This window comes from Pinus tabuliformis, chromosome 7 (genome assembly GCF_031772625.1).
Source record: "Pinus tabuliformis cultivar Carrire ecotype Pingquan chromosome 7, CPIR1, whole genome shotgun sequence".
Lineage (NCBI taxonomy): Eukaryota > Viridiplantae > Streptophyta > Pinopsida > Pinales > Pinaceae > Pinus > Pinus tabuliformis.
In genome coordinates, this window is record NC_142293.1 from 10153082 (window position 1) to 10171081 (window position 18000).

The following is an 18000-nucleotide window of genomic DNA, read 5'->3' on the forward strand; positions in this document are numbered from 1 at the left end:
CAACAACATTAAATTTATCAAGAAAACATGGCCTGAAATTTCATTTGGATGGGTGTTACAAGGGGTTGTCCAATATAAACAAAAAAATCAACATGTCATTTTATCAAAACTATCTTGCTTTTGGCAAGAAGGCAATCTTGTGATTTGAAAGGGAATCATATATTGAACACTTTTGTTACAATTTGAGAAATGTATAGATTCCTGTTATTGAAATAAAACAATTTACAGCCTGTTGACTAACATTTTGATTCTTGCACCATTGACAATCCAAAAGCGAAAGCTTGGGCAAACATTCTCCAACCCCACTGTAACGTATAAGCAGTATTCCTATAACTCTGTATATTAATATGAAAGGAGAATGCCAACACTGACCAACGTAACTCAGTTTATTTGGCTTCAGTTGTAGACTACATATTCGTGTAAATTAAGACCAAATCCTTCAACAATTGCAAACTACTTTAAGACATTGAGATCATTGAAAACGAAGTTTTAAAAATGCTACAAGGTAATACAGAAAGTTATGGATTATACCCAAATCAAAACAGCAAATGAGATCCCTCCCATACAATCTTAAGTTTGCAACTTCTAACTATAAAAGTACAGAGATCGTTAGATTATTGTTTTTTTAGAAATTCTGCACATGAAACTGAAAAGTGGGGGTGTTTAAACTTTAGATACAATGGTCAATTTCAAGATTCAGACTGCAAGGTTCTCTAAACAGGTTAAGGATTTCCTTTAGATTATGCATTTCAACAAAAACAACCGACGCCTTGGGTTCATATATTTTGGATTTCTATGTTGTATAACCCTACATTAAGAAAAATGAAATCTACAGACCATATTTTAACTTCTTCCGGAAGAGAGCAAATAAAACACGCTTTCCTGGATAACCAGATATGATAATCGTTGGCTCAAGCTTTCCCTACAGTTAATACTACAAACTGAGCTTCATTTTAACATTAGTAACGTATATTCCACTCTATCATGATTATCTCCATTGTTCACTTTCAAGCCGTAACTACAGTGGACATTATTTTGTCAGAGATGAGCTTCATAGTTCATTCAATATTAGCAATATGTATATTTGGCTCAATTGGATCATCCAACAACATTAAGCTAACAATGAATACCTATCTAATTTCATTGCCCCTGTCGCAAACCAGAAACCAGATAAAAGCTTCCAAATTTTCCACAACCCAGCCTGAACAAAAATTCCTTCCACTCAATCTAACTTTCTGACCGCCTTAAACCATACTAACTTGTCAATTGTACTTTTTGCTTTTAACCTCTACCTTCCTGTGCATGATACCAGAAATCTTGTTTACTTCATAGAGAAGCCCCACAGAAAACAGGAAGCTGCATGCAAAACCACCACACCAACCAGCTTGAGAACAATCAAAGAAAGTAATTTAAGCTAACCTAATAATCCAAATACATTGTTTTGCTTTAAAATTGCCTATATAATATAACCACTTATCTTCTCTGCAAAACTGAAGAAAGATGTGAAGGAAACTTGCGATTTAATTGTGGGCAAAAGAGACACTACTGTTTCTAATTTCACAATATGTACCATTTCGATGTCAGACAGCAGAGTCCATGTCGTAAGCACATGTTCTTCAATAGAGTAAGAAAACGAAAACATTTACCTATTGTAATTATCCTGTTCCTTGGTTCCTTCATTGTCTTAACAGGGGACATGCCCTAATTTGTTAGATATATATGCTTTTCATTCTTTGCCCAATAGAATGTAGAATAAACATAATAATTGAATTCCAATCAGTGTAAAAATAATAAAAACGTAAACAATAATAAACATAAATAATGATTAATTAACTAGTAGTTAATAATGACGAGGCATGTCTCTAAGGACATGATTATGTCTCTAAGGATATGATCATCCATGAAGAGGCACCTGCCTAGATATATAAACGGGCCTTATTTGTAACAATCTCATATATTTTTTGTACTCAAATATATATATAATCATATGAAGGATATTTTTATATACCAGATATTCAGAGTATTCCACTGCGTATACAAACTTTGTTCGTTACGATGGTATCAAAGCATTCTTTTGAGTATACGAACTTTGTTTGTTACATTGGTATCAGAGCAGAGGTTATCTCATTTAACTATGCGTACCAGTCGTCATTTCAAAACACAAATTACTGAGTACAATTAATTAAAAGGTCTCTCAGAGTTTTAAAAAAAAGGTTATATTAAAAATTTAAAATATATGTATATATATTGAAGTTATAAAAGAAAAGGGGAGAAAAGGGTAATCCAAATTACAAGGAATTAAAGGTGCACAAGTAGATACATATTATAAAAGGGAATTTACAAAAAAAAAAGGTCTCACATTATTAAATATATAAAGTACCTTTAATATTAAGTGAATTAATTTTTTTTCCAAAGTCTGTAAAAAAAATTAATAATAAGAAAAAGAGGGTATATTGCAAAATTCAAAAAAACATGTATTAAGAGTATCATAAGAAGGACATTTGGGAAAAGTAGAAAAGGAAATTGTATTGCGTACGGAGAATATATAAGTCCTTGATCAAAGTGTTGAAGAATGTAACTAGGTTTGGTCTTCATAAATGTATTTGAGTCATTATGTAATGTACTTGTCAAAAGAATAAAGAGAATGTTTATTATTGTATCAATGACTTATTAAAGCATGGGTTTCATGCTTGGGTCATCATTATATTAGTCAAAGTCCTCATTGTGGACTCCTAGGATTAATATTGAATCAATAGAGTCATTGTACAATTAAAGAGACCCTTTTTGGGCTTTGGAATCATGTAAAAAGGTTTATTATTGAGTAAAATATGATTTATGTAACCTCCACACTGTTGAAGAATCTAGGGCAATTAGATATAATAGGATTATTCTAGACTTGATAACTATTTGTGAGGTGTTTTAACTTTTCTTCTTAACATAGTCTTCACTTGTTATTATTAGAGTGTATCTTCGTTAGTTCATCAAATAGCTACCAAAACAAAGAGACAAGAACACATGATGTTTGGCTTTCTGCCAGGGCCAAAACCTCTCCCTCTTGGAGAGGAAAACCCGCACAAAATTCTTCTTATAGAGATTCCAATTGACGAATACCAAGACCGTGACCCTTGACATGCTATGCCACTCTAAGACCAAGACACCAATCCTCTTCTTTGTCACTGTTGAGATCATCATCATTGTTGCGCCATTGAGGTCATCACTTACTGCATCATTGAGGTTATTATTGTTGCACCATTGTTATTCCTTCACCTAGATCATTTATGCATTCTTCTCTGTTATCATCACCATGTCTTCATCGATGCACTGAGGTCTTCATCATGCCCTTGTCTTCACTAAGATCATTATGTCGAGGTCATAACTGTGTACAGTATGTTGAGAGAGCATTGTTGTGGGATTACTATTATGTCGAGACAGTGATCAGTGTATCATCTTCATCTTCTTCATAACAAACATACTGATATAGTGATCAACACTAAGGTCTATGTAATCACATCTATAACGAGATTGTGACTGTGGTCTTTCCTTGCACCCTAGACTGTCACCACCAAGGAGGAGAAGACTGTAATCTAATTACTGAAATTATACCCAAAATAGCAGGGGTATCCGAGATGTGTCCTCCTATAATGTGAGGTTCAGATTCTTGTACCCATCCGAGAGGATCTAAGGTCCTGTACTTACCTGAAGTTTTAGAGATCCGAGGCACTGTTCTAATGCCTTGATCCAAGATTCTTGTACCTCCTGTGCCCATCCGAAGTTCAGAGAAGAATCTGAAATCTTGCTTTTCTGTGGTGACCCTAACTGCGTATCTATAGTAGTTATGTCTCTGTATTTGAGCCGACGTGACAGTGTGAAGCGTTGTGTCCTTTTATTGAGCTGACATGACTTTCTTTAGTTTATTTAATTCAAATTGAGGTAGGCATGACTGCTCTCTTTATCGTTTTGCTTGATGCCTTCTTCAAGAGGATTGTGCTTGTCTTGGAGGGTTGTTCTAGACCTAAGTTGCAAGAAACGTGGCCCTAGGGGTCGTTTCCTCCGGGGAAACAAAACGAAACTCGGAAACGCGTACCGTACGGCCTGGAAACGCGTTTCTTGCCGTACTGCCACATTTCCCGAAACGGAAACGTGGCAGTACGGCCGGAAACGCGTTTCCAGGCCGTACGAGCCATGTTTCCCCAAATTTATGTGTTGTTTTTTATTTTTTTTTTTTAATTTGTTTTTAAATTTTTTTTAGGTTTCCGGGATGTTCTAGAAACCTATTCTAAAGTTATAAAAGAGCAGTTTGTCTCATTCTCTCATCACACTATTCAGCGAGTCGTTTCTCTTGGAGACTGGCAGTTGTTTCAGCTAGGGTGTTTATGAGCAGTGAGCACATATATATAATAATAATTTTTAAATATTTTTAATATATATATATATATATATATATATATATATATATATATATATTATTATATATATTCGCGTTTCCCCGTTTCCAAAATTTGGGGAGGTCGCGTTTCGTTTCGCTTCCCGTTTCGGAAACTCGTTTCCGTTTCCCCGTTTCGTGCAACTTAGTTCTAGACCTTTATATAGACTTGTATACATTACATATAGGCTCAAGAAGAGCATGACAGTGACTCTTTGACATCCTAAGGCTCTCAATGGGAGCCATCTATAAAATAACCCTCTCTCATGAAACCGATGCAGCAAGGAATAATAATAAATTCATTTTCTTGTTTTACAAAAATCATAATTACAATTTCATGAAGACCAAACCTAGTTACACTTTCTTCAACACACACCAAGTCGACCTAATGGAGATCAAGTCGACCTAAAGGACACCTATTTGACCTCACTTGGAGCCTATAAAAGGAAGGAGATCGAATTCATTTGGAGCATCTCATCTCAAGCAAGTTTGATATCTCTCTAGAAGCCAAAAAACGTGTGAAGTGGATCAAGGAAGCCAAAAGGAGTGTGAGTTGCGTCAAGGTCAAAGAGAAGGAAGACATCGAAGTTTTGGTGCTACTCTCTCTCTTTCGTGCCCTAGTTTGGGAGATCGAAGTCTTCCAAGTGTTGTTGATGCCAGTTGTTGCCGCCAATTACTACCTGATGCCATAAGTTGTTGCATAGTCGAAGTTGTTGGGGTGGAAGTGTTGCTGCAAAGGGTTCGAAGATCTGGAAGGGCTGACTTGGTGTGGAGGGAAGGTTTGGTCTATGTCTAGGTTGAAGAGTCTCAAAGAAAACTACTGAAGGAAGAGAACTTTTGGTTGGGTTTTCCCCTCAAGGGGGGTTTTGCCCTGGCATAGTGCCTACATCTTGTGTCTTGTGTTTTTGTGATCTTCATACACACTTAATATGGTAATTCCTTGATGAAAGATATGATAATAAAGAAATAAAAGAAGCCAACATAACTCGCAAGTAATTATCAAGAAAGAGGAATCAAACGCTAATATACTTGCATTGATTTCTCAACACAAAGTACCACTAACAAGATCATCGACAAACGATCAATGGAGTCTAGTTCGGAAATAAAGGAAGATTCTCCTGTAAAGGTATTCCAATTGTAGATTATAGATTATTTACATTAAAGGGGTGTATCCAAGGGAAAGAGATTAGTATCGTTATTAGTACAAGCACCGAAATTAATTACATCAATATTAATTTGGCAAATCAACTATTAGTTCTAAAACCAAATATAAGCAAAAGAAAAGGAATTTTTTGCGAAAAAGAGTATGAAATTAATGATTTACAAGTGACAATTGATCATTATGAGTACATATCTCAAATTTGTGTCGTAACTATGCTTGACAGAGAGGTTGACATAATTCTCGGTCGACCTTGGTTCAAAGAATTAGGTACGTTCATGTTAAACACAAAAAAAAAAAATATTGATGTTCCCTTACAATAAGAAGATGGTCACATTCCAAGAATTGATAATGCTTTCATCAACAAATCTTAAGGATATTCAAAACTAATGTTTCAAGAGAATCCAGTAATAGTATCAAAGAAGCAGAAAGAGCTTGAAGAAGTCATATCCAACAAAAACAAGGAAAATTCATGTTTGAAGGAACATAATCAAAAACTACTTGCACAAGTCAGAAAATGTAAAGCTAAGAAGCACAAGTTAGAACAAGAAAAGGAAATTTCTGAAAAGAAACTCAATGAAAGTCTATCAGAAAAAGAAGAGGAAAATTTATGCTTAAAGAACCTTAACCAAAGGTTATTAGAACAAATCAAGTGTTTAAAAGATGAGAAGCTTGAATACCAAAATAAAGTTGACTCAGAAAATGAGGAACTCTTACGTCTCAGAAACCATAATCAAAGTCTACTCACTCAAATTAAGAAACTTAAGGATGATAAGAAATCATTGAAAAACAAATTAGAAGAACTTATCACAAAAGAAGTGTCGAAGTCTTCAGTCCAAGTCGAAGAATGATGAACGAATATTAATCTAGTCAACATCACAACTCAAGAAGTCAACCAATCAGTTAAAGTAAAAATATATTCAAATGTTATATATATATATCCTATGATGGATATTTTTATATACCAGATATTTTGAGTATTCTGCTGCGTATACGATTTTTTTTGTTACATTGGTATCAAAACATTCCTCTGAGTATACAAACTATGTTCGTTACAAACTCTGCAATTACTTAGATGAATAACTGAAAATTGAAACTAGTTTACTTTCACCAAGATACAGAGCTTATTGACAATTCATATGCAACGAAATAAAAACACATGCACAAATTGACACAATTTTCTCAAGAAACCCTACTACCCACCACCAATGGTGACCCCATTGGAGAAATTTTCTCCTAGATTTGTCTTCAGCCTGCAACCAGCTACCCCTGACAGCCACTAGTGTAGCCAATATTGTGCCAGATGTCTCCACTCCTTCAGCCAGTTGTATGTCCCCTCGCCCATTTGTTGAGATCATATGTTTGAAGGTGGGCCATCCAATCCTAAAGGAATGATTTTTCATTATGCAATTGGGTGTTTATGTTTGTTTTTCTTGGGCACACTTGGGTATGGATTATTGGGTGACATGGAAGGATGAAGGGTTTTGATTGTAGTCTTGTTCCCTTACCTTAACTGGGGGATTAATTCTCAACCCTAGTATCGTGGGATCTCCCCTACTGGCTTGCAGCTTTAGGATGGGCACTACTTGGGAAACCTCAATTTTGGTAGCATGGTCTTGTTTTCCCGTTCCACATTTTTCACTCCTCTTCGCGCATTACATGCCCTATGTCATCATCTCCCCTCTCTAGGTCCACATGACCACTGGGTCCACAAGGATCTGGTACTCCCCCTCCCCTTGTCCACATGTTTGGGTCGAGCCTGGAACAATGCCCCAGAGGTTAATGCAACGAAAGAAAAAAGATAAAAGCATATCATGGCCACATACAAAAGGAAATAATACCACAAAATGCAAAAGATGTTCGGAACAATAAAATTTAGCACGTGGACAAAAGTCAAACATGAGCTCTGTCCCTTATCATTATGGCCATCACCCTGGTTCCTAGAGCCCCTATGAGTGCCCCCTGCATCATTAAGAAACCCATGTATGTCCCAAACCCTGGTAGGCGACGAACTACCTCACCTTAAGGGGGTAATCATTGTTATATCATATACATCATGCTCTCATCTCCTCGAGCCTCGTGCAGTTAAATAAAAGAAAAATCAATAAAAGGAAAAAGGTAAATAAAGAAGGGTTGAAAAACAAAAGTTGGGGTAATTCATGTACCACAATTGCTCCCTCCTACATTCTTACACCCAAATATGTGGACATCCCTCACCATTACCACACTTGAGCCCATGCATTTGGCCTTAAGACCCTTGTGTCCCCATCCACCTCATTATTATGCACATAACACCTACCACTTAAAGGATGTACCTTGGAGATGTCCTTTCCTTTAGGGGCTAGGAACACCTAATAGGGTTGTTTATTAACCACTCCTACCTAGGGAGGTAACACCATTACATGTTCAAAGCCCCAATTTTGGAAGGGAAACCCACTATGAAGTCTCATTTCTGCCCTTGACTAACAAGCTCATTCGCTCAATTGCACTAATGAATTATTGTGTCTAAAGGTGAGGAGACGCACTGAATCTTATACAAGATTGGCTTGTGGTTCCATCATGGGATGGACAACTTAACTGCGGCCCAAGCCCACCAGAGGATCATATTAACACTTGTAGGGGAAGCGTTGAGAGCCATGGGTTTCCATCATGTGACAAAGCATTATCTCATGCCATGGGCAGCCTCAGCACCTTCAGCAGCTTGTTCATTTCCCCACATTATATGCGAGATGATGCACTTGGACCAGCAGTGCCCCCAGCCAGCTTGGCAGTATATACAGGGTTTGGCAGTTGATCTGAGGCCCAGAGGAGGTTTGTCTCATCCTTGAGACATGGGAGGGCAAGCATCATCTTTCATGTCCTCATTTGGAGCAATCTACAGGCTTATTTTTCACCAAGAAACCCATGAGACCACTACCTATGCCCCAAAGCCACTTTGGAGCACCAAATGATGTTTTACTTGGAGATCAAGAGGCCACCCCCTTGTCTATCATTCATGGAGTCCTCACTCTCATTACGGCACATTGAAGACTCAACGAGGCCCACCTACACCATTGTTACATCATTTTGGTTTCATTTTGGATGGCTTATTCTTCACTTTATCAGTTATTTGGTGGGCTTGTCACCAAAGACATGTTATTTTGCACATTAAAATAATTTTAGGGGCATCTTAGGCTAATTCGATTAGGCTAGAGGATCATATATATTTAGATCTCTCCCATTGAGAGAGATCGCATCATCACACTTGGATCTCTCTTGAGTATTTAGCACTTTTTCTTTGGATGTCTATAGGAGAAATTTTGATGCATTTCGATATTTTTGACAGCTTAATTAGCTTTCTCTTGGAGTTGCTTTCTTGGTCTTGTATTGGATATATCTCTTGTTATCTTGTAAGGAAATTTTGTTGAAATTTTTTCATGAATGATGTCTAATGTGTGGAATTATTGCAACTAGTTATTTCTTTTGTGCCCTAATGTATTGAAAATCATTGTAAAGGTTACTAGATTGTTGAATTGCACATGTTACTCATTGAATAACAAGTAGATGAATGTTCCTAGTGGATTGAAACTTGTTTTTCTTCAATGAAAGTTCATAGATCTTGTGTGGGTAATTGTTGAAAAGTAGGTGCTAGGGCAACAATTTTTAGCCTCCTTGAGAAACGATTTAGACAAATTTCGAATCACATAGACTCCAGAGCCCAAGGGTAAGGCACTAGTCCAAGAAAATTTGGTGATCACCCTCAAATTACCTCTCTTTTCCTCCAAAATGTTAGACCTCTCATCCTAGACGGCTTTGCTAGGGCTCCCTGCGAATTCCATTAGAGGAGGGATTTTCCAATTTTGTTTAGACAAGGAGTTGCGTTGGTGTCTCCTCTAGGGATCCCCAAGGTTTCAAGGAATTCCCACAGTCGGATTGTGAGAAAATGCAAGTCCTAGCTCTGACTTTGAAGGCCTATTTTCAGCGTCATAGGTTAAGAGGTCTTCTTGAGGGTCATTTGCAAATAAAACTTTGAGAAATCAATCATTCCTGACCCTTTCCTATCCCAAGCTTGACCTAGTGATCATATTGGAGGACTTCCTCCCACGATTACTCAAAAACCTTAGGTCTCGCTTGGAACTTTCCAGGTCTCTCTAGTGGAATGAAAACCCTATTTGGAGAAGAATAATCTTGCAAAGCCCTTAGAGGGATCTTCCCTCACATTAGAATTCTTGATTCTAGGCATACTCACTATTATTAAATATCCCTAACCCTAGGCGTTGACTCTCCTCTTGGGTCTTTCTTGGAGAGATTTTCTTTGATCGAGCCATAATTGAGTGTCTCCTTTCAATGAGCATTGGAAACCACTTCATACCTAGTCCTTGATTCCATCATTACAAGTGATTTCCTTCATACCGAGACTCCTCCCATCAATGAAAGTCTGTAAAGAGCAGTGAGCCTTTGTCCCATTGTTGTCATTTGGTCTAGTAGTTGTCCCGTAGGTACCCCTACAAGATTGTGTGGCAACAAACCCAACAGGGAAAACCTGATTGCTTGATGTGGATATTTTATTGATTGTCTTGAAGCAATTAAATCTATTATAAAACAATACGTCGATCTTGAGAAAGTGTTCTACTTCTCACACAAATCTTAGCTAATACAATTGATATTGGCCTCCCATGATCACTACTTGATCTTGATTCCTGCACACAATTGATCCTCTGTTGCCTCCTTGACTTGCTTTTCAAACCCTGTTGTATTGCTTCAATTCTTCTCCTCCTTCCTTATGCACTTGGCCTCCTTATTTCCTTGCGTTGAGCTCCTATTTTTTAAGGGCCCCAACTCCACACAACCTGTGCACAACCAATTCTCCTAAATTCTAGCACACTTATGCCCCCTATTCTTTAGGACACAATTCTTGCGCTGCACAATCAAGGCTCTCTCTCACAACCCCATGAGCTCTGTCTTGTCACAAACCTCATGCACAAAACAATTGTAATTTACTTGTGCCTACGTCCTCTCTTCATAGGTGAACTTTGATCCGTGCAAGGAGGCCCAGCTTAATTTAGAACTTGAGCTCTGATAGCGCGTTAACTGATAGTGTTACTCGTTCTCCTTCCAATCATCACTGGAGTTGTTAACTTGTGCTCTTGTTGTAACTTTTTTTGACACCATTATAAGTTACAAAATCTTTTAAAAATTTGCTAACTAATTTTCTGGCTAAATTTGGAGGCATATGCAAATTTTGGGGCAAAATCGTTATTATATGAATTGTTGGGTTAAAAAATAATATTGATTTTATTTTTTTTTAATAAATTTAATTTTCTAAAAAATATATTTTTATATTTTTTATAAAAACGATTTATTTATATTAAATATTAATTTTATATCTCTATTCCTATCATGCCACATATAGCCACCAAGGATCGAAGTTCACCAACAGTCAAGCAATTAAAGCCAAGTCAAATCGAAAAGTCAAATTAAACTTATGTCCCGCCCCGCACTTAACACATTAAACCACTATAATCTAAATGTATCGAGATCTGTGAAATGTCAAATCGATGCTTTTCGGGGGGGACTGCCTATTCTACTTTTAATCTACGCCCCCCCCCCCCCCCTGGAAAAGTTGTTTCACCTTTACTGCGTTTTACAATTGTCATCCTCTCGTTCATTTGGGACCCCCCTAAACCATTTACTGTCTACTACCCCCTCCGAAAACCACTATTTATATTGATTTGAATTTTATGAATATCAGGCGGGAAGGTCTACGAGGTATGCAAGCAAATTTATATATTATAAACTCTGTACAAAAGGAGATAATGGAGGGAACATAAAATTTGGATAAATTATTATCCAAATATTTTATAGGAGTAAAAAAGGGAAACTAAAAGATATTTTACCAATCATGGCAAAACAACACATGGTTTTCAAAACCATGGAAGGAAATCAATCGATGGTTTTATGAAATATGTTTATGAATTTTAGTTATTCATAAATATATATATTCATGGAAAAACAAAACATGAATTTCCAAACAAGACATGGTTTTGAAAACCATGGGAAGGAAATCAGTGGATGGTTTTATGAAATATGTTTATGAATTTGATTTATTCATAAATACATAAAATCAAGGTAAAACAAAACACAGTTTTCTACAGGAGACATGGTTTTTCAAGATACCATAGGCATAAATGATTTTCTATGGAAGTATAGAAATATGGCCTTACATGTTAATAAATATTTGGGAAATAATTTTATCAAAATATTTTGTTCCCAGATAATTAAAGAATTATATTTTTGAAAATTACAGAGTGACAAAAAATCATTGGTCAATTCAAGCATTAGAGGTTCAAAGGACACCCAGTAAAAAGGATCAGTCAACCAGATTATAGACATGATTTTAGCATTTGAAGGAGGAAGATCAGCAGTTATTCTCATTCAGATTTAGAGGTAGAGATATCAGCATTAAAAGGATACCTAGCAGCAAAAGATCAACAAACTAGGATCAAAGTGCAGTTTTCCAGCTGACATTTTAAGCAACACAAGAATTCAAGGCAGAAGAATTGCAAATAGCGCCAAATTTCCTGCAGTTCTTCAGAGATTGTTTCATTTTGATTTATTGTTCAGATTTTTATTCAAGAAAGCTAGACACAAATAGCTTGATGTAATGTTCTATATATTCTTTGATTTGTAATGAACAGTGGTTGGCTTTTAATGCCAAAACCCTGTCGCTTTGTAAAACAATTATTACAGAATTCCTAATTGAAATATGCTAGCTCCAATTCGTGACAGAATTTGTTTTTCATGTATGTTTTTCCAATGCTTTCATACTTTATCTATGCACATGTTCAAGGTAACATAGGAGATCTAGGTAAGAATAGATCGAGTGTCAAACTCTCTTTGAAAGCCCCTAGCAAAGTTATAATCATTTAAAGATATTAATTATTTGAACTATCTGTCATGGTTAATTCCTCTACATCTTTTAATTGTCGCCTTTTGTCATCTCTTCAATGTGTTTTGTTTAGCTGTAGAAATCTTCTATACACATCCACTATGTCTAATTGATTAAGTATTCAGTATGGCTGCTTAACTATCATGAATTCTCTTATATTCTTCTGTCAAATTCTCTAAAAATCATGTTATTTTGTCAAACTGGATGTTGGCACTTTGACCAAGGACTCTACAAGAGAGGGATTTATTTATGGACAGAGATTGTACAACCATCAGCAACAACCCACAATAAATTATAGATTTGGCCATTGTGCTCCATAGGTTGTTGTCCAGTGACGATGAACAGCGTTAAAAAAGGCCTCATAACATTTGAGGGAGCCCCCTTTGGTTCAAGGGCTAACTTGAACCTAAAGACTAGTCGAGTTGGTTTCTCAGCATAGTTTCACAGCCAAGAACTACCTTCGAGAAACAAATACAACATTTTGCGCCATTTCCGAGGAGCGAAGTGATGAAGAAATTTTTCCCCGGGTCACGATCACGATTAGATCTACTCTTTGCTGGTGAATAAAGAATAGACAGTTGATATTGGTTGCATTGCTTTCATCTGGCAGCTCCACTTTGTCATATGGCAATTCCACTGGTTTCCGGATTTTGTTGGTTCAAAATGATAAGTGCATCTTTGGCTATGATAATAGCACACAGTTGTATGTTTTTCTTTTTCATAGCAATGGTAGCATTCAGTAGCATATTTTCCTTCCTTTCTACTATGATCAAAAATCTCAGAGGCTTACAGAAGATGCAGTGTTCAAGTTTCAGTTGTAAGGATCAGTTACCTATGGAGCTTGTTTTTCCTATTGTAAATATTGTTCACATCTTCAATTGCATGCAAAGTGACATGCCAGTTAATCCACTTCCCACGTGGTTACAGTGGAAATTTGATTACACCTAACAGTGCAAATTTTCAACGCATTTAGATAGAGGTGTGTGGGATTGAATTAGTTATTTTCAATTCAATGTACAGTAGATCATTCAGTTTTGATGTGCAGTTTATGGATTGATTCATTTTAGATCAGCAATTATTTTAGTTTGGATTCTAGTTGCAGTATGTAGTTTGGTTTTCTTGAAGTGCAATAAGTTGCAGGAGATGGGAAGAAGAACAGTGGTTGACTAATGACTCCACTAGCCCAAAGGATTTGGCATACTGTTGATTTCTTAAATATATTAGTCCTTAGTATGCAATAGTTTCAATGTTGAAGGCATGTTCAGAAAAGGACTAGTACAAATTGTTGGTTACAGGTTTCAAATTGAAGTTGTAGATTGCAGCATATATTGTTCAGTTTGAGAAGAACAGGTTTCAGGCCATAGATTGCAGGTTTGAGATTGCAGATGATTAATTTCTTATGACAGGACTCCATGCCCAATGAATTCAAGGCAACTGGTCTACCAAGTTCTTTGTGTCCCACAGGGGAAGCAACCCCTAGATGGAGCCTATGTTGTAACATTTTTTGACACCATTTAAAGTTACAAAATCTTTTAAAAATTTGCTAATTAATTTTCTGGCTAAATTTGGAGGCATATGCAAATTTTGGAGCAAAATCGTTATTATATGAATGGCTGGGTTAAAAAAAATATTGATTTTAATTTTTTTTAATAAATTTAATTTTCTAAGAAATATATTTTTATATTTTTTATAAAAACAATTTATGCCACACGCCACATGTAGCCACCAAGGATCGAAGTTCACCAACAGTGAAGCAAATAAAGCCAATTCAAATTACACTTATGTCCTCACTCCACACTTAACACATTAAACCACCATAATCTAAATGCATCGAGATCTATGAAATGTCAAATTGATGGTTTTCGGGGGGGCTCCCTATTCTACTTTTAACCTACACACCTTCCTAAACCATTTACCGTCTACTACCGCCTCCGATGTAGAAATTTCTCATTTCCCACCCCGGTTTTCAGTTTCACCTTATTTCTCCAAAAATTGTTAAATGCCCTTTCCCATATCCATACATTCAACAACAGGAAAATAATTTTTGCCGAAAACACAAATTCTGGAAATATAACAGAATGCTGGAAAATGCAAAAATAAATATCAGCACATACAAACAGTCATTTAACACATTTAAACACAGTGATTTTTTGTCAAGGTGACCCTGGAAAAACCCCCTACAACTCTTGGGGAAAACCAGTTCGAAAGCTCCTTATTTCTGGAAAATGCTTTTACAGTAAGAGAAATATTCAGCAAAAAATCAGCAAGCAAACTTTTACAACTTATCTTGTTTTCCATGCCTCACAGCCAACTGGAAAAACTTGCAAACAGCAAAACAGAACAACAATAAATGTTGTACGGCCTCCTCGATTTTTGTGCCCAAATTTCAGCCTTAAATGCTGCTGTACGAACTGCCTAGAAAAGCATGCATGCTGCCATAAATGTTGTTGTACAGTTTTCCTCGATTTCTGTGCAGAAAACAGCAGTACAGCTGTACGGATTTCTGCCTAGAAAAGCGTGCCAAGGTACAGCCACTTGCTGTACGGCCTCCCTTGAAAAATGTGCCAACAAACTTCAGATTTTCTGCTCCTCGATTTCTGTGCTAACTTGTTGTACGGCCTCCTTGGAATCTGAACCAAAACTGTTGTACGGCCTTTCTAGAAAATCGTGCCCAAAACCTGCCTTTCACTGTGTGCTAACTCAGCTGTACGGACTTGCTGAAACGCTACCTTGGAATGTGTGCCAAGCTGTTGCCTCCTCCTCCTCACTGTCCAGAAATCTCCCTTGCTCTCTTGCTCTCCTTCTCTCAATCTGTTCATGAAATAATGAATGACCTTTTCCTCCTTTCCCTCCTTTAATCTAACCCTAAGTGACTTTTGGGGAATCCCTAAATCCAATGGCTGAAATAGATTGAGATCTAGGGCTGAGATTAAATGCTCATTTAAATCTCACTTTCTATTTTTTAGTTCACCCCACTTTAATAAAGACCCACTTTGTCATTTATTTCCAAAGTCACTTTTCCTTTATAATTTTACATTGACTTTATTAAAGTCACTTTAAAATTAGACTTTAGTAACTTTATCACTTAAAGTCACTTTTAAATTAGATTTGACTTTATAAAAATTATAAAGTCACTTTAGGAGAAAAATTAAATTCTTTTGGACACTTTTCCCTAGGCCAAAGATCAAAGCCTTAGGGAACCACCTATCCTCCGGTACCAAATTTCAACACTCCCTCTTATCGAGGAAGGTGTTCCTCACCACACCCATCTTGTCTCTAAAGTAGACATGCTTGCCCCGTGGTAAGGCTTTGGTAAGAATATTTGCAACCTGCTCATCAGTGGGAATATACTCAAGCTTCACAGCTCCCTTCTGAACATAGTCTCTGATGAAATGATATTTGATCCCGATATGCTTTGACCTGTCATGAAATACTGGATTCTCCGTGAGTTTAATGCAACTCTGATTATCACAGTAAATCACTGAAGGTCTCAACGGCTGACCAAATAAGTCAAACAACATCTTGCGAAGCCAGATGGCCTCACAACTAGCTAGACTGGCTGCCATATACTCTGCTTCCGCTGAACTCAATGCTGTTGACTGCTGCTGTCGGCTGAACCATGACACTACTGCCGAACCCAACCCAAAACAGCACCTTGAAGTGCTCTTCCTATCAAAAGCACAACCTGCCCAATCAGAATCAGTATAACCTGCCAATCTCACTCCATCCCCCTGCCTGTAGTCCAGACCATAATCCACTGTCCCCTGCAAGTACCGCAAAATGTGTTTTGCAGCCACCTAGTGAACCTTCCTAGGCTCACACATAAACTGACTCATCGTGTTGACTGCAAAACAAATATCTGGTCTAGTGTTGACCAAATACATCAAGGAACCAATCAGCTGCCTATACAATGTGGGATCCACCAACTCGGAATCCGAAGCATGAAGCTTCTTCCAGTTGGTGATCATCGATATCGAAATGGTTTTACTATCCTCCATGTGGAATCTACCAAGGATGTCCACAATATACTTCCCCTGCCCTAGGAAGAAATGCCCATCCTCCTGCCACACCTCCAAACCCAAAAAGTAATGCATCAAGCCGATGTCCTTCATCTCAAACTCCGCCGCAAGATCTCTCTTGCAGTGCTCTATGAGTCTCTCTGCACCTGTAATGACCAAGTCATCCACATACAGCACCAGAATGAGAGGCTCCTCACCTATCACAATATAGTAAAGGTTCGGATCAACCTCACTCTTTGTGAAACCCATCCCCTACAAGTATGTATCTATCCTGGAGTACCAAGCTCTGGGAGCTTGCTTCAGGTCATAAAGGGCCTTCTTCAGTCTGCACACATGGGACACTCCTTCCCATGCACCTCAAAGCCCTGTGGCTGCTCAATGTACACCTCCTCTTGTATGAAGCCATTGAAAAATGCAGTCTTCACATCCATCTGGTGGATCTTCCAACCCATCTCTGCTGTTATCGATATAATGGAGCAGATCGAAGTATATCGAGCCGCGAGAGCGAAGGTCTCCTCATAATCAACTCCCTCTACGTGGGAGAACCCTCTAGCCACAAACCTTGCTTTGAATTTCTCAATGCTGCCATCTGCAGCATGCTTTACCTTGTAAATCCATCTGGAAGTAACCACGGATTTGCCCTCAGGCCTCGGCACCACCTCCCAAACATCATTCTTCATGATAGAAGAATACTCCTCCTGCATGGCCTCTCTCCAGACCTGCTAGCCAGCTGCCTCCTCATAGCTAGAAGGCTCAGAGTTAAGGATGTTGGTAGCCATTGCCATATAGCTACAAAACCTCTCAGGTGGTCTACTCTCTCTGACCGGCCTCTTAGGCTCAGCAACAGATGTGGCATCTCTCAAGGTGTCCTGAAGCCACTTGGGCTTCCTCTTCCCTGAGCATACTTCTCCCATTGGAGAATGAAACTCCTCCTCCTCATCATCATCAGGAGCCTAAACTCCTGACTGTCTGTCTGTTGTCCTCCTGCCTGCACCTGAACCTGTAGAAGCTGAGGTACCGTGTGAACTGTCCATTAGTGGACTCCCTAGTGAACTGCTCTATGGATTGCTCTGCATGCTGCCCGAAGCACCACCCCTCTGGCTCGGCGAGCCACTGTTCACTGACGGACCTGACATCCTCATAGATGTACCTCCGGATCCTCCTAATCCCTGCCCACTGGATCCATGCGACTGACTCAACTGCTGCTGAGGGTCTGGCTGATCCAGATACTCTAACTCCCGTGACCTCCTAAAGGCCCGGTCCTCCTCGAACTTCACATCCCGCCTGACAACAACTTTCCTCTGTGCAGGAATGTAAATCCGAAAGGCCTTTGAAGTCTCATTGTAGCCCACAAAGATACCCTTCTCTGCGGCGGGCTCTAGTTTGGTCCTCTTCTCCTTGGGTATGTAGGAGTATGTAATGCACCCAAAGATACGAAGATGACCAATATCAGGCTTCTTCCCAGAAAAAG

The 18000-nt window shown here is 38.0% G+C and overlaps 1 protein-coding gene across 1 annotated transcript in view; it reads right to left on the reverse strand.

Moving 5' to 3' along the window:
- Positions 1–928: 928 nt before the first annotated feature.
- LOC149244875 (keratinocyte-associated-like protein) overlaps positions 929–18000 on the reverse strand; it is a 77534-nt gene continuing 60462 nt past the window's right edge. Inside the window, exon 5 of the mRNA XM_089457580.1 lies at positions 929–1356. Within this exon, the coding sequence (XP_089313706.1) occupies positions 1263–1356 (94 nt within the window). The 3' untranslated portion in view covers positions 929–1262. The remainder of the gene's footprint in view (positions 1357–18000) is intronic.